The 26,746-nt window shown below is 38.3% G+C and overlaps 2 protein-coding genes across 3 annotated transcripts; one reads left to right on the forward strand and one right to left on the reverse strand.

Annotated features, from left to right (window-relative positions):
* Positions 1-1,511: 1,511 nt before the first annotated feature.
* LOC110753004 (anthocyanidin 3-O-glucosyltransferase 5) lies at positions 1,512-3,604 on the forward strand. Its single transcript, XM_021953796.2, has 2 exons — positions 1,512-2,608; positions 2,697-3,604. Exons 1-2 carry the CDS (start codon positions 1,642-1,644, stop codon positions 3,152-3,154), a joined length of 1,425 nt encoding a protein of 474 aa, XP_021809488.2. The 5' UTR covers positions 1,512-1,641; the 3' UTR covers positions 3,155-3,604.
* Positions 3,605-19,470: 15,866 nt separating this feature from the next.
* APP1 (aminopeptidase P1) lies at positions 19,471-25,912 on the reverse strand. Of its 2 annotated transcripts, XM_088244207.1 has the most exons (17): positions 25,728-25,912; positions 25,444-25,507; positions 25,178-25,317; positions 24,653-24,937; positions 24,383-24,505; positions 23,820-24,086; positions 23,617-23,703; positions 23,387-23,454; positions 22,943-23,009; positions 22,399-22,533; positions 22,202-22,282; positions 21,151-21,205; positions 20,934-21,038; positions 20,757-20,828; positions 20,195-20,319; positions 19,692-19,862; positions 19,471-19,648 (listed from the first exon to the last, which is right to left on the reverse strand). In XM_088244207.1, exons 1-16 carry the CDS (start codon positions 25,818-25,820, stop codon positions 19,701-19,703), a joined length of 1,929 nt encoding a protein of 642 aa, XP_088100333.1. In that variant the 5' UTR covers positions 25,821-25,912; the 3' UTR covers positions 19,471-19,648; positions 19,692-19,700. The 2 variants fall into 2 exon arrangements, with proteins under 2 accessions (XP_088100333.1, XP_021809450.2); XM_021953758.2 differs by having other exon boundaries at positions 19,471-19,862.
* Between the last annotated feature and the right edge of the window lie 834 nt (positions 25,913-26,746).

A 26,746-nucleotide genomic window follows, 5' to 3' on the forward strand; every position in this document is an offset into this window, starting at 1 on the left:
AATACTTTGAACCACGCAAAACCAAATCAAAACTGTTTCACTCTGCGAATTTGATCATCCCAAAAGAGAGCCTAGAGAATCTTTTAAATATTTTCTCCTGAAGTATCATCAATGAGCTTGGACCTTTCAGACCCGAAAAAAAAAGCTTGGACCTTGTTAGAGCTGAATAGGCATTCTGCACCTATGACCAAATTCGCACTGATTAGTGGATCTCTGTAGCTACTGGAGGCCTTGAAATCATGAAGTCTACAGCCCATACTGAAGCACTCTTTTGCCAAGCCCAATAAAAATATAAAAACTCATGTGATCCTATTGGCGCGCACACCACACAATATATATATACCTATATGATTAATGCTAGTAATCTTCTCTTTAACCTTCTGAAATTACATGTAGGATGACTAAAAATGCATAGAGGGAGATGAGTAGACCAATTTAAAATTATAATCAATAAACAAAAAATAATCTTCAGTAGAATGATTGATATGGCTTATCAATCCTGAAACGTGCTGAGCATAAAATAAAGGAACACGCAGAGTATTATTTTACATGGTAAAACCCCATCTCTGGGAAAAATCTACGAGACTCCTTAGTTTAACACAAATCCACTATAAAACGATGATTACAAGAAATACTCATACACTTATTCTAGACACATTCTAGATAATATTTACTGACTTCTTCATAACTCAACAACTTTCTTAGGAATTTTAGATCCTCAAACAAAATATGGGAAAGCTGTATTTGAAAACAAGGAAGCACGCGATCTTTTTATACATAACACAGTCTCCTTTTCGCAAGGGAAGTCCACCAAGCCACGTGAACAATCTCTTTGAGATTTGATTCTTAGAATCCTATTTAATTTTGTCAACTTATGCACTATCACAGATAGCTTTCACTCCTCCATGCCTAGAAGTGGCTCCACCACTGATGCTAGCGCAGGTGGTGACGTGTTGTTGACATAATTTCATTCTAAAAGCTACCATTCAAACTCATTGACCTAACATCACTTAATGTTGTATTGCTGGCCGGTGTGGTTTTCTTCGGGAATGTGTTAATGAGATTACTTTTCCATAATTTTTATATAAAGAGTAGTCGCTCTCTTTGCCGTCACCAAATTTGGCTCCAGAACGTCCTCGTTGAAAAAGTCTCGCCATCTCCCAAGTTCCAAGTTTTGCAATTTATTTAACACTAATCATCATCTTTGCACCCTTTTAATAATTCACATGAATATTATATCAAGATTGCGATCAATTATCATTCTTAATTAGATTATCATCTAATTCCCCTTACCAAAAAAAAATATAATCATTTAGTTCTATTGATTCATCATCTTCATTACTAGCTAATCACTAGGTGCCACCAAATCCTCTTCAAATCAGCATGAGAATAACTCAAAGTAAGCTACGTAATTCAAACGTTTATTAATTTAATTTAATTACAATATCTGATATATTGTCAATTTATAAAATTAAATTAAATAAATTGATACCCGAAGTTGTAAGTCCCTCCACTACTTAAAGCCCAGCATAAGCTACACTTTCCCTCAAAAAGCAATAGTCTAAGCCATTGCTCTATCTGTTCTTTTTTGGTCGAAGCTCTATCTGTTCTTTTTTTTTTTCAGTGACATATACGATCACCATGATCTCAAAGCCACATGCTGCCATCCTCTGCAGCCCTGGCATGGGCCATCTCATCCCTGTCATTGAGCTCGCAAAACGACTTGTCAACCACCACAACGTCACTGTCACCATCTTCGCAGTCCAGTCGAATACTTCCAAGGCCGAATCCGAGCTCCTCAAGGCAGCCACGAGCCCGAAATTCTGTGACATCATTGAACTCCCACTGCCGGAAATTTCCGGCCTCCTTGACCCCGACGCCGGTATCGTTACGAAACTCTCAGTCATGATGCGAGAAATACGACCTGCTTTTCGGTCGGCAATTCTGGCCAAGGACTCTCCTCGTCCCACCATCCTTATCGTGGACCTCTTTGGCACTGAATCTCTCCCCATTGGCGACGAGCTTGGAGTTCCCAAGTACGTTTACATTGCTTGCAATGCATGGTTCTTAGCGTTGACTATCTACGTGCCAATTCTTGATAAGGAAGTGGACGGAGAGTACGTGGATCAGACTGAACCGCTGAGGATCCCGGGTTGCAGACTGGTTCAGCCTGAAGAAGTGGTTGACCCGATGCTGAACCGGGCCGACCAACAATATTTGGAATACCTACGTATCGGGGGAGAAATGCCACGGAGTGATGGAATTTTGCTCAATATCTGGAAGGATTTGCAGCCCAAAACATTGGATGCATTCAAAGATGAGAGCCTCTTGGGTGGAGTGCTTAAGGTGCCGGTTTATCCTATTGGACCTTTGACAAGAGCGGTCCAATCAGCCGGTCCAACCGGTTTAAGGGACGGAGACTTGTTTAATTGGCTGGACAAGCAACCCAGTGAATCTGTGATATTTGTGTCATTAGGCAGCGGGGGAACTTTGAGCTATGAGCAAATGACAGAGATGGCGTGGGGTTTGGAGCTAAGCCAGCAAAGATTCATTTGGGTTGTTCGACCACCCACCTCAAAATGCGCAGATGCTGCTTTTTTCACTTCAGGTCATCTCCAATTTTGTAAATATATCATCAACAATTTTAGATGCTCATATTTTCATGAACATTGACACTCAATACCTTACTTCATCAGGGAAAGGAGATGATGACCCATCGAGCTATTTGCCCGAAGGGTTTTTGACCCGAACTCGAGAGATTGGGTTGGTTGTGCCTATTTGGGCTCCCCAAGTGGACATCTTAAGCCATCCATCAATAGGAGGGTTTTTCTCACACTGCGGCTGGAATTCAACCCTAGAGAGCATCATCAATGGAGTGCCGATGATCGTGTGGCCTCTCTACGCAGAGCAGAGGATGAACGCCACGTTGTTGAGTGATGAGCTTGGCGTGGCCTTGAGGTCTAAAGTTCCTCCATGGAAGGGAGTGGTTGAAAGGGAGGAGATAAAGAGAATGGTGAGAAAGATAATGGTGGAGGAAGATGGGTTTGCAATAAGGGGTAAGGTCAACGAGCTAAAACTGAGTGCAATCAAAGCTTTGAGCCAAGGTGGTTCTTCATATGATGCACTGTCTGAAGTGGCGAGTAAAACTAAATGAGCATTAATTATGCTCGTGATGGAGGATGAGAAATGGGTTAATTCTGGTGGAAACTATTAAATAAATAAAGTGGCTCGAAGAGTTTCTGGTAAGCGTGAGCATGACACGAGATGGTAAAGTGGGTAGGCAGATAAACCTACTCACGTAGCATATATTCCTTTGCCAAAATGAATATGTAAAGAAATTTTCTTTTGTCCCATGGTTCACGAACTTCACGGACTCGCTGGAATGTAGTTTTGTGAGACCCACACCCCACACCCCACACAGACAGACAATTGAATAAGTGATGGAGCCTGGAGCCTGGAGCCTGGAGCCTGGAGCCCTCCACAATTGGATAAGTCTCTCTCTACATCTTGTAAAATTATTTATAATATCCTGTTAAGCTACTTGTCTTTTGTTTCATGGGTGGGCCCTCCAAAATTATAATTTGATGCAACTTAATTCCTAATATCAGTATCACTGATGCATCATTTTACTAATATTTTATTTCTCCAGAAAGTGATGTTACACTGAAATAATAATTACGAAAGTTAATTTGATCTTCGAAATTTGTCTTGAGTATACCAAAGTCAAGTAGGGTTTGATCATTTGGATAAACACAAAAACATTCAAATTAGACAACCAGTTCATAATAGTAGTCATTAATCAGACAAATTAGGTGGTGTAGAAAAGAAGAAAATATGTTCAATTTCATATGGAAAAAGTCAACAACAGTCATGGTTTTAAGCACGGTCCACTTTGATGCCTTTCGTTTTACGTTGCTCCAAATTACTTTTAATTAATTGAGAAGGCATTATGCATTGAGAATACATATGGGACCTGACATGATTGTTATGCCTCCTCCTTACTTAGGTCCAATTTAGGATTGTTATCACTTTAAATATATATATATATATATATATATATATATATATATATTTGGGTTAATTACAATTTAGTACCATGTACTTACACCCTTAAGACATGTTAGTCCCCGTATTTTCAATTTTAACAATCGCATACCCTTAGTTTGTAAATTTTTTGCAATGTGGTTCCGCTGTTAGGGTTTCTGTTAGATTTCTCTGTTAACTGCCTACGTGGCATTGTGGGTCCCATATTTTTTAATTTTTTAATTTTAAATTGATTAAAATATAAATAAAATATTAAAAATCAAAAAATCAAAAAAATTTTCTCTCTCTCTCTCTCTCTCTCTCTGTTTCTCTGTAAAAATTCTCCCAAACCGCTGCGATTTTCTTCTCCCCTTCATTCCACCATGCCCACTCGCAGCCATCCTCCAAAACCCCCACCTCCAAACGAACCAAGACCCCAGCCGGCAACCACCCAGATGTTAAGCTCATAATTTCATACATATACATGCCCAATTTACTTACTTCTTTTGCTTAGTTCCTATAATTCTAAGTTATTTCCCTCCCTTTGTGTGTTTTGTAGGCCAATAGAGCAAGAGAGCATAATTCATGCAATTCAAGCATGTTAAGGCCTAATTTGGATGAATGGAAGAAGAGCTTAAAAGACAAACTCATTTTGGCTACAGCCCCCTGCCAGTCCAGTTCCGTAGGTCATATTGCAAGCTTTGTTTCAGCAACCTACACAGCTCGGATGAGGCAGAATTCTTCATGAAAGTTGTTCCAATGGGTGTGTACTATAACATATCCAAAATTCAGCCCCATTGGATAAATATGGAGTCTGTTACCTAGCAAACACAGAGCCATGCTCAGGATGGATTTTATCAGCGCGCAAAATGAGTTAGCAATTTGTTTTGGCCTTAACTTCCTCCTCCGACCTTGGATTGGCCCAAATGACATATGGCTGGAAAGAAGACATTCTGAACTTCAATTTCGAGTGCTTAAAGTCCTAATTTGATTAAGATAAGCCCAAGTTGTAAGCCCTTGAAGTTGCTGGTTATGCTGACCTCAGCATGTGCTGGTTGGATGCTTGGTCATGGTGAGCTAGGTATGAGCTATCATTTCTGGTTGGAAGCTTGGTCATGGTGACATGAAGATGAGCTAGGGCTGCTGGTGGGATCTATTGGTGAAGTGCATCAACCAATTTAGATTTTATAATGCAAGTGTTGTATGCATTAGTGAAGTGCATCAACCAATTCATCTTTTATAATGCAAGTGTTGTATGCATTAGCCATATTGAATTCAGATTTGTCACTCCCCTCTCCCTATAAATACCACATCCATTCCACATTCAAGACACAACAAATCCTGAGATTCACAACCCCCACAATTCACTCCAACCATCCTCAAACACTCTCACAATCCCAAACACTCCAACAATCACCAAAACAACTCCAGCTTTCTTCTCTTCCATTTCCCTACGAATTTCATCTTCCTTAGCCATCACCACTCACTCAAACTCATCCCAAATCACCTCCATATCCTTCATACATCTTTCTAGAAGTGGGGAAGCTCTTGGAGAAGCATTAGAAGTGGAGAAGCACTTGGAGAAGCCTTGGACACCACAAGAACTTCAGAAAAAGGGTTTTTCTACTCTTATTGCATTCATTATGTTTTCTCATTTCTGTTCAAGTCTCTTTTCCATTATGAGTAGCTAAATCCATAACTAGGGCTTCGATGTAACCTAACATGAATATTCTGGGTTTATAAGTTTGGAGTTTCAAGTTTGATTCATGATTCATGTTCTTATTCATGATTCATGTTCTTATTCATTATGCTTATAAGTTAACATGCTTGTTTGAATGATTGATCACCATTAGAACTTGTTTGTTAACTATCTTGGTTTGAATTAAGAGTATACACCATGCTTTAATTCGAATTGAACTATGAATAGGAAGAGTATGTATGGACATTCGACAACAGGGATTAGATACATACTTGGTTGTTTAAAATGTTCTTCTATGCTTAATGGGTTCCTAATGCTTAATTTTAGGTTAGACAACAAATGATCAAATTAGGGAATTAGGAACACAAGGTTAGGACCAAACACCATGGCCTAATCATACTTTAGCTAGAATCAATCTTTGAATCTGAATTAGACTTGTTACTTGAATCTTTATAACCCAGAATTGATTTGTTATGGTGATTCGAATGCCCTAGTCTCAAAATCTGTTTTCCAACTCTTAAAACCACTCTTTGTTACATTTGTTTACTTGTTTTTGTTTGCAATTTCATTTTGCTTCTTTTGTTCAACAATCACAACCACTCTTGTTTTAAATTCTGTTTTAGACATAACCTCCTACTTTCTTGAATTTGGTAATCTAAGTACATAACTAGTTTTAACTTCTCAGTCTTCGTGGGTACGACCTCGTACTTGTCTTGCTATACTACTAATTGCCCCGTACAATTGCGAGTTAACATAATATTAACAACACCAGACTCCCTCCCCCTTCCTCCTCGATTTCTTCTCCCCCTGCCCCGACCCTAAACTCCAATCCCCACCTACCAACCACAACTTGGCGACCACTCTCTCCATCCTTCAGAGCTTGTTCCCACCGTCGCCGATGCTTTCCGGTGAGATCTGACGGTTTGCATCTCTCTCTCTCCTCTCCTCTCCTCTCCGCTCTCTCCCTATCTCTCTCTCTCTCTCTCTTTGTACAATAAAAAACCAACATATTGGGAAAAAAAAAATCGTTGGTTTTTGAATTTGGGTGTTGAATGTGGTTATGAGAATTTTTGGTTGGCTTGTGTCTTCTCCCCTGTTTGGTAGATCATGAACTGATGGAAAGAAAACAAAAGGCAACAAGTTTTCTTTTCTCAAAGTTTGAGACTTTTGCAGTTTTGGTAAATTTCCCAGTTTTGCAAAAAAAAAAATCGTTGGTTTTTTGTGGACGGGGACTAGAGTTTGGAGTCGGGCAGAGGGAGAAGAAATCGGGTGGAGGGGGAGGGGGTCTGTGGTTGCGGGCTGGGGTTTTAGGTTGGTTTGGGTGCGGGTGGTGGTCATCGGTGAATGGGGGAAGAAGAAAATTGCGAGGGCTCTGGTTTTGGAGTTTAAGGTCGGGGCAGGGGGAGAAGAAATAGGGGAAGGGGGAGGGAGTCTGGGTGGTTGCCAGAACCCTAGCCATCCCTGCAATTTTCTTCTCCCTCCACCCCCTGCGATTCCCCATGACCACCACGAACCCACAACCAGAGAACCACAACCTAGAAGCCCAGCCCCCATGAACCCAGAACCCATCCATCCCTGCGATTTTCTGATCGGTTCATAATTGTATATCATTTTGTACCCTTCTAGCTTATGATTTGGTTATGTTTTTGAGTTAAACTTGTGCTTTTAATCCTTTTTGTGTTTATCTTTCAGTTAATTGACATTTAGGTAACAATGATGACTTTGGATAGGAAATGATGCAATCCATGCATGTTATGGGCTGATTGGCATATGAGGAATATGAGCTTAAAGACAAACTAATTTTGGCTACAGCCCATTTCCAGCCCAGTTTCGTAGGTCAACTTCTTGGCCTTGGATCAGAATGCTATGGGGCTCGAATGAGGTGAAGATCTTCATGAAACTTGTTTCAATGGGTGTCTACTACAACATATCCAAATTTCAGCTCAATTGGACATTTGTGGAGTGCTCAGCCCGTCCAACACCCAACCTTGCTCAGGGATTTGCAGCTGCCAGCTTTGAGCCTTATCTCCTCCTTTAAGCCATGTGCCTCACCCATGCTGCAACTGACTTTGGATCCAACATAATGAGTGAAGTGGGGAGGCATTCCAGCTATGAAATTCTAAAGAAGCAAGTTGGTACATGCTGGAGTTATTATAGAGAAAGCATGTGCATGCATGTAAAGCAAAGAAATGAAATGAAGTCAATTCCAGTCTCTGTTCGGCAGCCAACTTGCAAGGCCCAAAACGCACACTTCTACTGCTCAGATGGGAATACTTTCTTCATAGAAGTTGTTCCAATGGGTGTCTAGTATAACATATCCAAATTTGAGCCCCATTGGATACGTTTTGAAACCTCTGGCCTTCCTACACCAAGACTGGTTCAGAAAACTCGTTTTTCAGCAACCAAAAGGCAACCACATGGGTTGGCAGCAAAAGGCAATCACATGGGTTGGCAGCAAAGGGCAGCCACATCTGATCACCTTTGAACCCATGTGAAGAAGCTTGAGGTGCAGCAAAAGAAGTATGGGATGAGATTGATTCCAACCACACTAACATAGACAAGATGAGGTGGGAGTTATGGGTTGTATTAAAGGAGGAATGGTGGTGTTGGATTTCATCATGTTGTTCCTCCCTCTTAGCCCTATAAATAGAGAAGCCTTCAAGCTTCAAAACACACCCCAGGGGGGGGAGCTCTCAAACACTTCTCTAGAGCTCCCTTCCCTTCTCTCCCTCAAATTCTCTTAGTTTCCTTTCAAGTTGTCAATTGTTGTAGTAAAATGAGTTTACTTAATTTTCCTTCAAGTTTTTCTTAGTTTCACTTTACTTTTATTTGTAATGTACATTCTTTCTTAAGTATTCAAGTTTAATTAGTTTCCAAGTTTCAATTATGGTTTTTGTTCTTATTCATTATGCTTATAAGTTAATAGGCTAGTTTGAATGATTGATCACCATTTAGGCTTGCATGTTAGCTATCTTGGTTTGAATTAAGAGTAGACACCATGCTTTAATTCGAATTGAACTATGAATAAGAAGAGTATGTATGGACATTCGACAACAGGGATTAGATACATGCTTGGTTGTTTAAATTGTTATTCTATGCTTAATGGGTTCCTAATGCTTAGTTTTAGGTTAGACAACAAATGATCAAATTAGGGAATTAGGAACACAAGGTTTTGACCAAACACCATGGCTTAATCATACTTTAGCTAGAATCAATCCATTAATCTAATGAATAATGAATGACTTTTAAGTGTTCAACCAAATCAATGAATAATGAGATCAAACAACAACTTTGATGACAAGAAAATAAGAGTATGTGTATAACACTCATGAAATGAAGCACAAGGCTCAAAAGCTCACATTATATGGTTATATAAGTCTAATTTATGCTTGATACAATTCTTTGGGTCATGCAAATCCTTTAATTGGAAAATTATGAAACAAATGGCAAGTGCAAAGAAGGTTTCGAACATATCACGCTAGAACGATGCCAAAATTTTATTTTTTTTAAATTTTTATTTTTTTCATAATTAAATAATAATAATAAAATGAAATCCAATTTTAAGTCATGCAAACATTTATCACAATCTCATCATAAGTGTTCGGAAAGTGACTCAAAACAAAACAAGACTCAAAATAAAACAAGCAAGAAATTAATTTAAATTTGTTGTTTTTTTTTTTTTTAAAGAAAAACCAAATTTACTTGCTAAACTCCAATACCCCCAAACCTAGAAATGAACATTGTCCTCAATGTTTAAAAATTAGCCACAAGCAATGTCATAACAACAAATGAAGGTATTAAAGCAAATAAAAATAACAAAATACAAAAATAAAATAAAAGAAAATAATTACAAAATAAAAATTACAAAACAAACAAACAAATAAAAAGAAACAGTAAAAACACTCGAAACAGAAAGCCCTAAACAAACAGTCTTACGCAAACCAAAAACCCAAACGATTGAAAGCCCAACCCAAACGAAAGTTAGCCCACTTTGAAACCTAAACAACGGTGAAAACCCGACCCACAAAGAAATCCGAAGCCCACACATTTTTTTTTATTATTATTTTTTATTTTTAAGAAGAAATGTGAATTGGGAGCGCAAAGGCGGGATTTCTGAAAAGAGAAAATGTGGTCCCTAATGCCTCGGTTCTTGGGAAGTCACGGGCAAAAGAGGTGAGGGACGTGTCGGCGCGCAGAGGCCGCTTTCACATCCCCCAAGCCAGAATTATTGGCCTCTTGGGTGAAGCGGGATGACTTTTTCACTTTGAAGGTGGTGAAAGGTGAAAATGCAATTAAGGGGGGTTGGGAAACGGGTGCGGCGACAAATAGAGATAAGCCATAAGGGCTGCGCATAACCCAGAACCGCAGCGGCTAGGGTTTAGCAGACTAAGTCTATAAAAAGGTAAAAAGAATGGGTGAAAAACACAAACTCAGAAACACACAAAACAGAAAAGAAAGAAGAAAAAAGAGTGAGAAATCAAATGGCCTCTAACTACCCATTTTCGTTGGATCTCAACCTAGCTCCACCGACTCAGACACGAGGCCAAGCAGCGGCACCAGTATGGATGCCCTACTTTGCTTCCGCACGGGGGCCTGTGACAGTAACTGACTCAATACTCCTGGACAACGATGTTGCCATTGGAGTGGCTAGAAATTTAGTGACTCCTAAAGATATACGTGTGCTGGGGACAAGGGATGACAACCGGGTCGTGAGCGATGCCCTGGCACTGAGCGTGCAGAGTACGGCAACAGTCGCAAGTTTGGGTCATCGCCTACTTGCGAAGTCCCATGAGGTAGAGGTGCTAAAGGGTCAGTTGGCGGCGGAGCGAAGTATGGTTGAAGAGTGTCAGAGTGCCATAAAAAGCTTGAAAAGGGAGAGGGCAAGGATAGTGGAGGTGAATCGACACCAGCTAGAAGTATTGCGGGACGAGAATAAAAACCTATCAAAAATGGTAGAGTTGTACTCTCGCGACATGCGAAAACAGCTGGAGGACCTAGACCGACCGGGTAAACGCAAACAAGCAGATCGCGAGAGTAGTTACGCTCAAGCTAAGATTGCGATCTTTGGGAGCTCAAGTGATGAGCCCCAAGAAGCTGTGCGTGAAGCCCCGGAAGAGGACAGCCAGAGGGCCAAACTCAAAGCTCCAATGGTCGAGACACCAAGCACCGAGAAGAAATGATTTCCTACTGCATTATTGTTGTTTTTATTTTATTTTGTTGTTTTTGTATTTGGTTATTTTGTTTCGGAAATAAAAGTAAAGTTGCAGAAGGAAAAAGAAAACGGAAAAAGAAAGCACATCTCCCAAACTTAAATCAAACGGAAAAGAAAGCACAGTTCCCTAACTAAAATAAAATAAAGATGATAGCCGAAAGGGAAAAGCAAAAACACAAAGCTCTAGAAAATGAAAGTAACGGGCAAAAACACAAAACACCAGAAAACACGGAAAAAAGAAAAGTAAAGTGAAAGTTAATGTGCTCCCCCTTGAAGCGATTAGGTCGAGCATGCCCGGGAAATCCGAAATGGTGTTGGCTCTCTCTCATCAGCATATGTCTATTTAAACCACACCTCTGCAAGCGGATGATACCCAGCATTTCTTCCTGCAAACTCAAGGAAAAACATCAAAAAATTCAGAAGCAAAACAAATGGCATCCTCATGCACTCACCTTGATGATCTCAACCTTGAGCTCTCACTTGCACCACCGAATGCCCAGACAAGGGCTCCTCCAACTCCTGTCTTCCCAAACTCCACATATCATCACGGCACGGCCTCAAACTTTGCTGAGGCAATACCGAACTTTGCTGAGGCAAGGCCGAACAGAGCAGTGCTGCTGGGTGGCATGATTGGCAGTATACTCACACCGGCAGATCATCTGCATGTGGCACGTAGGTCTGACAAGATGGCAGTGGATGAGTCCCACTCTTTATCTGTGCTCCATGCAGTCTCAGCTACCAATTTGGGCATGCGATTACTGGCGAGGATGCGGGAGTGCACAGCGCTGAACGACGAAGTGGCTTCCTTGAAGGCTATGGTGGCAGATTTGCAGAAGCGGCTCTACAGTGCCAACCAGCATGTAGAAATGCTGCAAAAGAGAAATGAAGACCATGTAGAGCTGCTGCAGATTCTACAAGTAAGAGAAAATAGGGGCATGCCATGATGATGAGGATGAAGATGAAGAAGAAGAAGAAGAAGAAGAAGAAGAAGAAGAAGTTGTTGTTATTGTTTTTTTTTTTTGTTTTTTTTTTTTTGTTTTTTGTTTTGTTTTGTAATGCAGAGTTTGAAGTGAAATAAAAATGTGTTTTTAACACTCATAAATAAACTAACTAACCATACCACGTAAATAAATAAATAAACTAACTTAACAAAACAAAAACAAAAACAAAGACTCAACAGAAAAGAAAACAAAGAAAACTTAAAAAAAACTTAATTTAAAAACACACGAATATACAAGCAACTCACGGATGACCAGTTAAGGGCCTCAGAAAACACAGCCAGGGGATCCGGGAAGGTTGGAGGGGTCACAATGGTCCCGCTTAAAACCCAAACTTCTTAGACACCGAAGGTGTCGCCTAAAGAACTCCTAGACACTGTATTGACAGAAGTGCTCACTGGGGTTACCATAAGTCAGCTCATATGAAAAATCTTTTTTTAAATTTTTAAGATAAAAAAACAAAAACAAATTAAGATAAAATGAAACAACAAACCATAAATGAAAATGAACTAAGTACTCTAAACAAACTCAAACAAACGAAATAAATTGTTGTACTAAAAGAAACAAACCAAGAAACCAAAGAAAAACACAAACAGCACTTTCTATCACCTATTTATCACCATTTGGACAGATTCGTTTCTCTGTTTTTCAGCTGCGACCTGTGTTCAGTTTTTAGGCCATAACTTTCCAACCGCAAGTCCAAATTTCACGTTCTTTATATGGTTGGATTCAGCACAGAAAAACAAAGAACCCTACGCGGACCAAAAGGCAAAAACAATAACAGAAATAAACAGAATTCAAAGAAGAGAAAGGATTGAAATGCTTCCCCTTGAAGCGATTAGGTCGAGCATGGATGCACTTGGAGGTCGACTTCTCCCATTGCTCCACACTTCCCATTCTTACGATTGAGGTTGCCATCTCTCTCCATTTTTATTAAGCTGTCATAAATTGCTAAAACCAACACACAAACTTGAAATGGAATTAAAAGGATTAGGAATGAACAATAGAGAACTAAGTAGACTTTAAACATTATAAATAAATAAAAAGTAGGAAAATCAAATAGAATCAAACAATGTTACCGATCCCCGGCAACGGCGCCAAAAACTTGTTGCTTCGATTCAGCTGCACCAAAATGGTTTCAACTGCATCCTCAACTTGTGATACTCGCAAGTGCACGAGCCGTTTGGTAGTATAGCATATGTAAGTGCGAGGTCGATCCCACGAGGATTGGTGATTGAATGATCCAATTTGTTTCCCCTACACAAAATAGAAATGAAAAAAAGAAAATAAATAAAACAAGAAAAAAAAGAAATAACTCAAGCAAATAAGTTCCCAAGTTCAATTAGATTAATGGATTGATTCTAGCTAAAGTATGATTAAGCCATGGTGTTTGGTCAAAACCTTGTGTTCCTAATTCCCTAATTTGATCATTTGTTGTCTAACCTAAAACTAAGCATTAGGAACCCATTAAGCATAGAATAACAATTTAAACAACCAAGCATGTATCTAATCCCTGTTGTCGAATGTCCATACATACTCTTCTTATTCATAGTTCAATTCGAATTAAAGCATGGTGTCTACTCTTAATTCAAACCAAGATAGCTAACATGCAAGCCTAAATGGTGATCAATCATTCAAACTAGCCTATTAACTTATAAGCATAATGAATAAGAACAAAAACCATAATTGAAACTTGGAAACTAATTAAACTTGAATACTTAAGAAAGAATGTACATTACAAATAAAAGTAAAGTGAAACTAAGAAAAACTTGAAGGAAAATTAAGTAAACTCATTTTACTACAACAATTGACAACTTGAAAGGAAACTAAGAGAATTTGAGGGAGAGAAGGGAAGGGAGCTCTAGAGAAGTGTTTGAGAGCTCCCCCCCCTGGGGTGTGTTTTGAAGCTTGAAGGCTTCTCTATTTATAGGGCTAAGAGGGAGGAACAACATGATGAAATCCAACACCACCATTCCTCCTTTAATACAACCCATAACTCCCACCTCATCTTGTCTATGTTAGTGTGGTTGGAATCAATCTCATCCCATACTTCTTTTGCTGCACCTCAAGCTTCTTCACATGGGTTCAAAGGTGATCAGATGTGGCTGCCCTTTGCTGCCAACCCATGTGATTGCCTTTTGCTGCCAACCCATGTGGTTGCCTTTTGGTTGCTGAAAAACGAGTTTTCTGAACCAGTCTTGGTGTAGGAAGGCCAGAGGTTTCAAAACGTATCCAATGGGGCTCAAATTTGGATATGTTATACTAGACACCCATTGGAACAACTTCTATGAAGAAAGTATTCCCATCTGAGCAGTAGAAGTGTGCGTTTTGGGCCTTGCAAGTTGGCTGCCGAACAGAGACTGGAATTGACTTCATTTCATTTCTTTGCTTTACATGCATGCACATGCTTTCTCTATAATAACTCCAGCATGTACCAACTTGCTTCTTTAGAATTTCATAGCTGGAATGCCTCCCCACTTCACTCATTATGTTGGATCCAAAGTCAGTTGCAGCATGGGTGAGGCACATGGCTTAAAGGAGGAGATAAGGCTCAAAGCTGGCAGCTGCAAATCCCTGAGCAAGGTTGGGTGTTGGACGGGCTGAGCACTCCACAAATGTCCAATTGAGCTGAAATTTGGATATGTTGTAGTAGACACCCATTGAAACAAGTTTCATGAAGATCTTCACCTCATTCGAGCCCCATAGCATTCTGATCCAAGGCCAAGAAGTTGACCTACGAAACTGGGCTGGAAATGGGCTGTAGCCAAAATTAGTTTGTCTTTAAGCTCATATTCCTCATATGCCAATCAGCCCATAACATGCATGGATTGCATCATTTCCTATCCAAAGTCATCATTGTTACCTAAATGTCAATTAACTGAAAGATAAACACAAAAAGGATTAAAAGCACAAGTTTAACTCAAAAACATAACCAAATCATAAGCTAGAAGGGTACAAAATGATATACAATTATGAACCGATCATTTTCTTCTCCCTCCACCCCCTGCGATTTCCCCGTGACCACCACGAAGCCACAACCCAAGAATCCACAACCCACAACCCATCACCCCTGCGATTTTCTTCTCCCTCCACCCCCTGCGATTCTCTCTCTCTCTCTCTCTCTCTCTCTCTCTCTCTCACAAATGGAAGAAGAAGACCAGCAAAAAGTCGCAGATCTGATCAAAGAGCTCGTCATTCGCTTGCTCTCACACAAGTCAAGGGTTTTCTTGGGTAAGGGAAATAAGGAAAAGGGTTGGAACAATGGTGTTTTGTTAGTTTCGAAAGACCCAGAAAAGCTTCGGGAAATTGCATTTAGGGAGTTTGTGAACTTGATTAAGGAAGAAAATGAAGTTTCTGAAGAGCTTTTGGTGAGGGGGGTGGGGGGGTTTCTGGGTTCGTGGGATATGGTTGCAGGTTAGGCTGTTGGAGCTTGATCAGAGAGAGAGAGAGAGATATTTTGTTTTAATTTTGTTTGGTTTTATGGTTTTTAATATTTTAATCAATTTAAAATTTAAATTAAACAAAAAGTGGGACCATAGTGCCACGTAGGCAACTAACGGTGGAATCTGACGGAAACCTAACGGTGGAATCGGATTGTAAAAAATTTACAAGCTCGGGGTATGCGATTGTTAAAATTGAAAATACGGGGACTAACATGTCTTAAGGGTGTAAGTACAGGGTACTAAATTGTAATTAACCCTATATATTTATTTATATTGTGCTATGAAAACAACCCAATGTAAAGTAAAGCAGTTATATGTTTGATAAATAATATTCTTAAAGTGTTGTTAGTATAAAAAAAGGTGTCAAAATTGTTTGATAAATTTTAATATAAAATTATTGTAACTGTGAATAATGACTAAAATGAACATAATGTTGAAAGTATCATGTGCTAACCATGTGGTAGTGGTGATGGGGTGCGGGAGAAGGAGGAGAGGGTATAGAACGGAAGGAGTCAAAACCTCAATTTGACTAATAAGAAACCCTAGAATATCCTTAGCAAGTCTTTCAATCACGTTGTGTGTGTTAGACATGAAGATATTATTACGAATTTGGTTACTTCGCCAGCCCTTCGTCTCTTTCCCTGAAACTGCAACTTCTCTTTAACCCATGGAAGCACCTGCAAGATCTCTAATCATTGCAAATGGGTCCATATTCAAACAAAGAGGCTTTAATCATTATCAAATTGAAATACTAATTTACTGAAACATTTGAATGAACATCGAGTAATGGAAAGACAGAGAGGGAGGGCCATCGAGTGATGGTGTCAGTGCGATGGTAGGGGTTGTTTTCATTTTCTCTGTTTTTCTAACAATTTTTTTAATTTTGTTGTGAAGGGTAAAATTGGAGTTGCAAATCCAACTGGAACAATAGTTTAATTTCTTATAAAAATAATACACATATCAAATTTTGAATGGAAGTACTACCAAATGACGTGGTGATACCGTACTATTCTATAATTTCTCTTCGTGTGGGACTCGTACAGCCCAACCTTTGTCGAAATTTAAGAGTATATGATTGAATAGAAGCAAATTTCAGTGTTTAAATAGTATTTTCTCACCTACGTAATAATATGAAGAGCAAAATTTTACTTTCCCCAACAGCAGTTCTTCAAGTGACGAGGAAAAGAAATCAAACTTTTAATAAAATGACGATGAACCTGTTGAAATTGCTCAAAGGATTATTTTTCATCTCACAAATAAATGCTACAGCTACTATGATAAATTAAAGAAAAAAATTAAAATTGATCATAAATCTATAAACATGTAACTTCCTGTCCCAAATTATAAATTTTATTTTCGAAATTTTAACATGATTTGACGGTTTTGCTCCTAGGGTTTTTAAGTGGGTTAGGGTTCACATTTTATTTGGGACTAGTTTTGAATTTTCTTTTCTTTTCGCTCCATTGTATAGAGCTCGAGCCCACGAGTCCGTAGACATGTAGTGAACTCGAATTGGAGTTAAAACGGAAGTGTAGTGGCCCAATGGGCTGGAGAACATTTTTCTTCTCTTTCCACTCTCTCGCACAACATAGTAAACCGCTACATGTATAAGGTTCGTTACAGATTCCAAAGGAGAATCTGAGGCGAGTCTTGTCAAAACAAGAAGACAAAAGCTTCTCCCCGTCCAAAGTTAGAAAGAGGGAGAGGGTATTCTCGCGCGCGCACACACACACACACACACTACCAAGATAGTTCGAACTTGAGACTTTTAATTTGCAAGTCAAAGCTCTTTTCACCTAGAACTTCTCCCTTGTTCACCTTTCCCGATCCTCATACAAACAATTTTATTAGCAACGGAGAAATAAAAAGGGAACAAAGTTACCTTTCTTCACCGTCACCATTAGTCGATTATGCCATATGATGCCAAAGAACAACAATAACAGACAAAGAATTTTTACCCGCTAATTTTTTAAAGTCAGCTTTATCTCTTTATAATTCTATACATTTTAAGACGTAGAAACACCAAAATGATTGATTACTATGATAAGATGTTTCAATGGGTGCTACAATCGGAAACCAAGAGCTGCTGACTTTAAATTCTAGTACTCTGAAAATGAAACAAGTGCCAACCACAAAAGCAAATCCAAAAGCCAATATATTTGGAACAATAAACTCAATGGAACATGCATAAAAATTAATGATTAAGGACCATAAACTCAAGATTGTTTTTTAATGTAGCCTATCTCATGTTTATAGGGAGCACAACCATGTTGTTGATCATCTAGCTGCTATGGGGTACAATTTATCTGACAGGACCCGACTCAAAGTTCATTTTGGAATTTGAGCCGAACCCTGTGCGTGTTCAACACCTGGCATGTGCCGGGCACACTTGACCAAATTACCCTTCTAACAAAGTCACAAATTTTTTTAGGGTTAAGTTTGACTTTTGCCGAAAATTCGGCAGTCTCCTCTATAAAATGCTCGTTTCCCAAAAAATTTCACATGTACAAACGCAATTCAAATATCCACCAACATTCAGCAAGCACAATGGTAGGACACACACAACCAACAACAAATCTTTATGGCCTCAGGCCTTACAGAAATCCTAGGGCAATTTCAGAGTAAGCTAATCCAGTTAATTACAAAAGTAGAACAGTTACAAGAGAACATCCTACATAGTGGAAAAAGAGGGGTGATGAGTGATGACTGCCCTATTGTGGTGCTCTGGTACATAATTACTGCTTGCCTGGGGGCGCAAAACATTTAAAAGTGTGATTGGACAAAAGCAAGTTTTGGAAAATATAATATCAACATACTAACCCCACTGTTAAAACATTTAGAAATTCAATTATATCAATGTTCTATATTCGTACAAAAATTCAAGCATGCATAACTATATACATATAACTGATGATGCATTCAAACAAAACATCAAAACCATTTGAAAGCATCGTAAAGAAATAATTCCTTTCCACTTAGGTGTACCCATCATAAATCCGTCAATTCCATGATTTTATATTTATTTCCCACATTATACCGTCAATTCCAAGTGTCGCATAATCGACACATTCTCGCAGGTCTCGGTAACACAAAGTCAACCCTAGCCGCATTCCTCGCAAGACTCAGGGGACACTTGGTCAACTTGAGCCGCATTCCTTGCTCCTCACGATCCGAATATCCCTAAGACTCGTGGGGCAACTATCAAACGCGCGCTGACTCAACCGAAGGCAACAATTTATCCGAAGGCAACATTTGGGTACCTATGGTGGTTTAAAAACCTTTTCTGGGAAATTTATAAAACTGTTTCTCACTCAATCCTTAAATCATGTTATCATTTCCTTTTCTACCTTCCAAGCCATTCACACTTAATCATAAACAAAATTTATAAAAACATTTGAAATCAAACTTTATGCTTGGAAAGTAAAAGCCATAAGTAATTCATTCATAATGAATTAATAAAACTTTTACTACATAAAATTCATTTATAAAACAAAAATGCACTCACTGGGCGTTTGAGCTAGCTTGACCCTTCGATGGTCCTTCCTGTGGGTTCAATGAAGCTCGAGTGCCTATTTAAGCAATTAAAATATTTAATTAATAAAATAGCTCAACCACAAATATTTAATCAAAACCCTGATCCTCGGCCTTAAAAGTGCGTGTACGTAACTTAAGAAGGTTCCTAAGCCCATTTTCAACAATTCAGACAGGTGAAATAGTCTAAAAAGACCCGAAGTTAAATAAGCGATTAAATTTCCATATTAGTCATTCCGGTCCCCTGTGGGGTCCACAACCTCCGATTAATGATCAGAGAGTTCCTAAAGGTTCAACACAATTTCCTAAACATGCCCAGCAAGTTTGGGGTGGTAGTGGTGACAACGATGATTCCAAATTCATATGTTATTGATCAGTGACACCATATGGCAATGTGGACCTTCACACCCAATAATTACTCAATCAATGGTGTGCCGCCGCACTCATGGTGTCCTGTCGTAGATTGAATAATTCATCTAGTAAATTGATTTTTTTTTTTCTTTTCCATTTCTGCAAATAATAAAAATTCAGTTTTGAATGTTCTCTCATTATATTCCAGAGAAATTCAGCAATGTAAAGTAGGAATGCATTATTGAATACTTTTATGTTCAAAAACAACAACGGTAGCAAGTTACTAATTAAATCTTGAAAATCATAAAACTAGAGTGACTGCTGATCTTGAAACTACATACAGTGTGCAAATTTTATTCATTTTCGAGTCGATATGCACAATCAGAAAGCTCGCAAGCTGTCACGCACTTATGGGTTCAGTGGCTTTCTTCAGCCACAAGCTGTCACGCACTTATGGGTTCAGTGGCTTTCTTCAGCCATGCCTTCTCAGATTCATCCACGTATGGGGCCAGAATATCCCTGCATTTGGAATGGTAGGTGTTGAGCCATTCCAACTCTTCAGGTGCTAAAAGACTCAAGTCCATCAACTTTCTCTGATATGGTGCCTGGACAGATTATGAAACATCAAATACAGAGGGATTAGCTCAACCTGCAATCTCTCTCTGGAAAATTTGCTTAAACAATATCAAGTTGAAAAGATAAAGTGGGTCTAGGAAAAGGGTTGTTATAATCGTAAATGCCGGGCAGTGTGCGCAGCATCAAGAACACAACTAACAAATTAAGCATTAAAAACAGGGCTAGACAGATACTGTCATTGTGAACTACAAGGCCCCATTCAGAAAAAACCACAATAGCAATCACTTCAAGCTAACGTAGCTATATTATGCGCTCCAATTGCAAGCTAATTTAGCTATTCGATAGAGAACAACAAGCTTACCCATGTTATGTGCTCAAATTGCAAGTAACCCTTGTCACCAAAGTTGAATTTTGTATCAGCTTCGTTGATTATAAGCACGTTCTCCAATCTTATTCCAAAATTCCCATCCTCGTAATATCCAGGTTCTGAAAAGTGCAGTTTTACAGTCAGTCACTGTAAATGGTAACTACAAGTCAAATAGTCCCATTCAAGAAGCTCCTCCTAATAATTTACAGTCATGGCTACCCGAAACAATTTATAGATCAAGCATGCCCTAAAAATGTATGAGTAATAAAGTTGTTGACTCAGAGCTATGCATAAAGAGCAATAAGTTCAAAAACCACGAACACTAGAGCACAGATTCTAAAGGAAACAAGAAAGGCAAGGTCTACCCAGTGTTTGTCTGAAAACACAATGCATGAGCTACAAGATAAGATAAAGTTTAAATAGAGTCCAAAAAACAAAAGAAAAAAAGGATGATCCACATGGCTATCCTCTAGCATGAGGGATTACTGCTTTGTTGAGTTTGAAAAAGTCATTATACAAGTGTAACCAAAAAAAAAATGTACATGGTGATACTAACCATCTGTTACAGTCATGGAAGCTTGCAGTGGGACATTTCGAGCATGCGGTCTGAAACTAATTAAATGTGGTCCTGCTCAACCAGTACAAATGGAAGGAAGAAATGAAAATTCATTCATTAGCTCAGATTAAACTATACATTAGAGATGAAGGATGAGCAGTTGTAGTTCCTATATACCTTCATGAACATTTAGATAAGACCCAATCCCATGACCAGTGCCATGTCGATAATCAAGACCACTCTTCCACAAAGGAACTCGAGCAAGAATGTCAAGTGCATGACCTGTAAAAAGCAAGCAGATTTAAATGTATTTCAGTTCAGACAAATTTAGAAAACTACACATGAAACATCTCATTTAAATGTGAAAGAAATAAAAAGACAAAAGCATGAATACCATTGGTTCCATTAGGAAATCGGGCATTCCCGAGAGCTATATGACCCTTGAGAACCTGCACAAAATGCAGTACATCAAGCAACTTCATAAGACCATAACATGAGGATTGGCTTGAAGGGACTTGGGAATAACAGTCTTACATATGTAGACAGTAAAGGATTCAACCATTGTGAACCTAAATTCATTTAATAAATAAAAACGAAGAAAAAGAAAAGATCTGAAAAGAATGAAATCCCATTTTGAAAGCCTGCAACTCCACTCAGAAAAGGGCTATCCCAATCAATTGGAATTAATAAGATCCAGTTTTATGGATAATAATAACTTTGATTATCAACTGAAACTAAGGGTCCAATTAGGTGGAAAGATACAAACTGAGAGATTTGGATTTGAGGTTTTATTGTAAATTGCTCGAGTATTATGAAAAATAAATTTTCTACATTGATAAACTCCACACATAAATTTGGTAACATAGGAAAAGGATGGATTTCAAATACCCACGAGAAAAGTGTTATTCAAATCTCTCATTTTCCTAAATAATCAAATTTATATGTGGATTCTATTAACATAAGAAATTAATATTTCTAAGGTCCAATTAAGCAACCCTAAGATTTTTATTGACCAATTCTTAGAGGTTTCTTTGACAGATAGAAGAAACCAATATGTTAATGATCACTACAATAGTACTGCTTCTTTGGGTGGTGATTTTGTGCCATGGTAAACTGCAATGTCTGCAGTGGTAGTAATAAGCATGGGAAAGGTAGTGCGAACAAGGCTCTAAAAGCTACAAGAAGTAGGTAGCAGTAGTAAACTATGAACGGTACAGAAGGTCAGGGTGGGTGTGGGTACAATGGTAGTTATGGTGGTCATATACTGTAGTGGATCAAGATAAATTGTGAGTAGCAGAATGCATGAATGAACTAGTACAAGAATTTGACTATCCAAAGCATATGAAAACAAAGTTGGAACTTGGAACAACAATGTTGAAATTAGTCTATGTGCAACTACCAAATAAACAAAGATGTCCTAAAGGAGAGCAACAAAAAGCACTTACGGCCGTATAGCATGCTTTCTCATGAGCTGAAGGTTTTCCAAAATGAACCGTTCGTGTTATATCAGTTGTTCCATCAAGATACTGCAACCATGCCATCAATATTACCAATTAGAAAAACTGAAGCATCATGACAAAATAAACGAATGAAATTGGTCGGTCATTTCTATCAGCCAAATTTTCCATGATAGTTGACAAACCTGTGCTCCAGAGTCAAAAAGATAGATGCTGTCTGGATCAAACTCAGCACAAGTTTCTGCTTGTGGTGAATAATGGATAATTGCTGCATTTGGGCCAACTGACGAAATAGTAGGGAAACTTAAACCTCTAAAGTTCTGCAAATATAACAGAAAAGAAGATTGCAAGTATGTCAAACAACCTAAACATACAGGGATGTAGAAAAGCTTAGAAAAGCATACAAGTATGCATGTAATCAGTAAATTGCACTATATATTTCATTTTTCTGTAACCAACTGCTGCAAGCTTCTTTAAAGTGTTCCTGGGAACCCCTTGTAATTTTCGAGTATTCCTGACATGTTGCAGTGCAACCCAGAAGTCAAGTTGAAAATGTTTTACAGTTAGAAACCATGATTGCAAATATATACCAACTTAGAAAGAAATAAAATGCAATGAACATCTAGGATCAAAGAAAAATTATATAAGGGGAATACACACATGCAAAACAAAGACATATCCAGTTTATCATCCATCACATGGGAATTTCATATTAAAAGTTCACACTACCTCTTTTGATGCTCGAAAGCCCTCCAGCTTATCACTTGCTGTCACCTCGCTTAGCTTTGCAGTTTTCCTGCCATGGTTCATTCAATTCAATCAACATGCCAAGATATGATACAATAGCGTGTAAAACTTGTTCCACATACCATATATTCAGCAAACTGTCAGAATGTTCAGAGAAGAATTGATGATCATTGACTGCAATAGAACACAAACAGTTCTTTGTGCGACATGCAGTAAAAATCTACCATACGAAGCTTACTATGCATCTTATCATCATAGTATTCAAGGTTACATCGTTCTACTACTTGTCTGATATGGCACATCTAACTACAACTTGTCTGATTTTTCACATCATAATAACATTGTAAATCATGCTAAATCAAGACCATGATACATCTCATCCACACGGTGCGAGGTCTGAAATTAAACCAGGAAAGGCACACTTACGAGTGTTTTTTCTTATCCGTTCCCTCCCCCTCTGAAAAGAAACCAGAAGCACCATATATTTCCTGCGCCTGCATTTTTTATACAAAGCTCAGGCATTAGTTCAGGCCCTTCATATTGTCGCAAAGTTAGGAAACTAAATGCATAAAAATAAGGAAAACGCCTTTAGAAAATTATAAGCATATATACTTATTGTTTAGAAATGTAAAGATGCCATAGGTGTCACAATCTACCTGCTTATCCAACCAGACAAGATATTGCACAACTGCAGCACCATCGCGGATATGAGCTTTCTTTAACCCTTCCAACTCGATGGGGTTCTAAAATTGGAGAGAAATCAGTCGATATAAAAATAATGAATAGAATAAGAAAAAACATCACTCACAACAAACCGGAACAATACTATCTCCAGTAGATGGGAAGGACAGCATCCTACCTTTAAAGCTTTCGCAAGGGCCAAAGGCGACTGCTGTAAGATAACTTTTTCAGGGTTTAGTTTTGAATACAAAGCATAACAGCATGAACCAGGGTCAGCCCATATCAGGTTGTCGTTTTTATCTTCTGCTTTGTTTGTACCATTTCCTGTAATCTCAGTCCCCTTGAATGAAGGTTTCAGCTGATTAGATGCAAGCAAGGCAACATCTGAGCTCACTGATTTATAGTCCCGAACTTCAATCCCATTTTCTTCCAAGTAAGTGTTTACCTACATATCGAGCAAGTTTCTCAGATAAATCTAAACTGATTAACTTCCCAAGCTCACACTTGCCTTATAAAATGGGAAAAAAGGAAAAAAAAAACACAAACATGAAGGGAAGCATAACTTTGCTCCAACAGTTTAACTACTGGTATCAGTAATCAGATGCATAAATTGGTCAAGGCCAATAGTTTTAGTAAATACATCTATTATTACCAGTGGTGTGATAAATTCAAACCATTATTCACCATCGTACAAAGTTTCTTGACAAGATGATGAAAATAGATATATATGATTTAACTGACCTCAGAAGAAACCTTCCTTTTGTCCACATAAAAGAAAGCTGAGTTGGATGTTACTATAGCAAATGCATGAACAACCGGACTATAGGAAACATCACTCCCACGAATATTATACAACCAAGCAACCTGCAGAGTAGCAATTAGATTCAGATACTGCATGACAAAATCCAAATAGAATAAAAACATGAGGAAACAGGCCATGTTCAACGAAGTTCTGGAAGTCATAATAACAAGATTGAGCAAAGATATAAAGCAACAAACAAACCAACTAACCTCATCAAGTGCTGAGATGATTATACCACGAGCATTCTCTTGTATGAGTCTTTCTCTCAAATCCTTCAACTTATCGGCAACAGAACGACCGGCATATTCTAAAGGATGTACAATGACAGGATTAATTTCCGCAGGGGGCTGATTTTTCCAAACTTCGTCTACCAAATTTATGGACGTCTGAACCAACTTATGATGTTTTTTGGAAAAAGCAAGCTCCCATTTTTGTGCAGTGTCTATCGACACACACCAAGGATCGATACCAATGGCTGAATCTCCGGGGAGATTCTAACATAAACAAATCAAAAGAATCCACTTAATATACCAAGAACTTGTTAACAGACAAATAAAAAAAATGCAAAGTTGCTACTGAGGCAATTTAGCAAGAAGCAACTCATAAATTAACACCAGTACTGAAACAAAGCATTTTTGTGCAAAGCTATCTCTGAGAAAATTTGATGGTTTAGTGAATCTTCAACATTGAAAATAATTATAGGAGTTAGCCAAAGAACCAAACCAAGGACTCACATCTGCCATCCAGATATCTACAGCAGGGTCTTCTCCCATTCGCATAAGCTGCCATTGGTCGCTAAGTTCTTGCGCTGCCTGCAGAAAGTAACGACCATCCGTCCAAAGCCGTGCTTCATTCTTTGTTACAAGTGCCAAACCTGAACAAGATTCAAAATACAATTCAGTTATGAAAATATGCTTCAAAATTCTCTTTAGAACTAATCAAATTCAAATAGAATCATCGTAAAATTACATAAAGAAGAAAGAAAGAAAAAGACACCGACCAGCACTCCCAGTGAAGCCTGAAACAAATTCACGCCTTTTGTCTCGTGCAGATACATACTCACTCTGCATTAGAACATAAATCACACTAAAATCAAACTTTACTATTTCTCATAGGAAAATTAGAGATGAATGAGATTGGATAATTCTGATTCGATTTCTGAAAAATTATAAGAAATTGAAATAACAGTTATGATGATCAATGAAACTGATTAAATTTACAGTTGAAAATTTTCAGATGCATGATTTCAACGAAACATCAAGCATATGATTTACAGATGAAGACCTGGTGATAATCTTCGGAAGGGACGACTAAGGCATCAAGAGGAGGAGAGTGAGACGCCATTAAGGACCTGAGAGCACTGAGAGTGTCCGCCATCGCTCTTCTCGGCCAAGAATTGGAGTCTTTGAAGAATCGAAGAGAGTGACTGTAAATGGAAATGGAGTTTGAGAGAAGCAACGACTTAAAAATGATGTTGATACTCGTTAAAAGTCTTGTGATAAAGTAAGGCTCTGAGTTTCCGAAAGTAACCTTGTCGTGACCCCTCAGTAGTTGTAAATTGTACTTGTTTTGGCGCTTACAGTAGGGTTAAAAAGGTTAACGCACGCCAACATAGTGCGTAAAGTTGTTAAATTCTTTTAGACACCACGAATTAGATTCTTATATCTATAAAACTTTACGAAAATTATTAATAATTATTATAAAATATAAAACAAAAGAGAAAACCATAATTATTATAAACTTTCGGAAAATAATCTTCTCACAAAATGACAGTTTTTTAATATCTTTTATTTATAAATACAAGCTATACGAGAGATAGGGAATCGAATGCTCTTAACTACTTGACCACCTCCAAATCCCTTGCAAATGACAGACAGTTCTTATATTTATGCGGTAGTGATAGCTAAAGCCACCATTTATAGGTTAAATTGAAATCTAGTACTATACTATAGTATATTAGGCTGAATATATTTTTTGGTACAAGCAACAGTCTAAACTATAGGGAAGGAAGATTTCTCACATAAGCACACAATCGAGATGCCATGAGGGTTCAAATCTGAGACCTCTTGTCTGCAAGTCAAGGTCCTTTTCCACTGGACTAGATCCAGTTGGCAATGTACTAGGTTAGATTAATTAATATTGAACGTTTTGGTATTGTGCTTAAGGTCGAACAACTTGTATTGTGTTTGGTGTTCTGTCAGATATAATTAATTTCTTAATTTTCTACCATACGTTTAACACTTTTTTTTTTGTAGGTTTGTATCCTAATATAACAATGTAACTGTAAAGATCAACTTTGAATT

This window comes from Prunus avium, chromosome 7, assembly GCF_965620075.1.
Source record: "Prunus avium chromosome 7, drPruAviu1.hap1.1, whole genome shotgun sequence".
Classification (NCBI taxonomy): Eukaryota; Viridiplantae; Streptophyta; class Magnoliopsida; order Rosales; family Rosaceae; genus Prunus; species Prunus avium.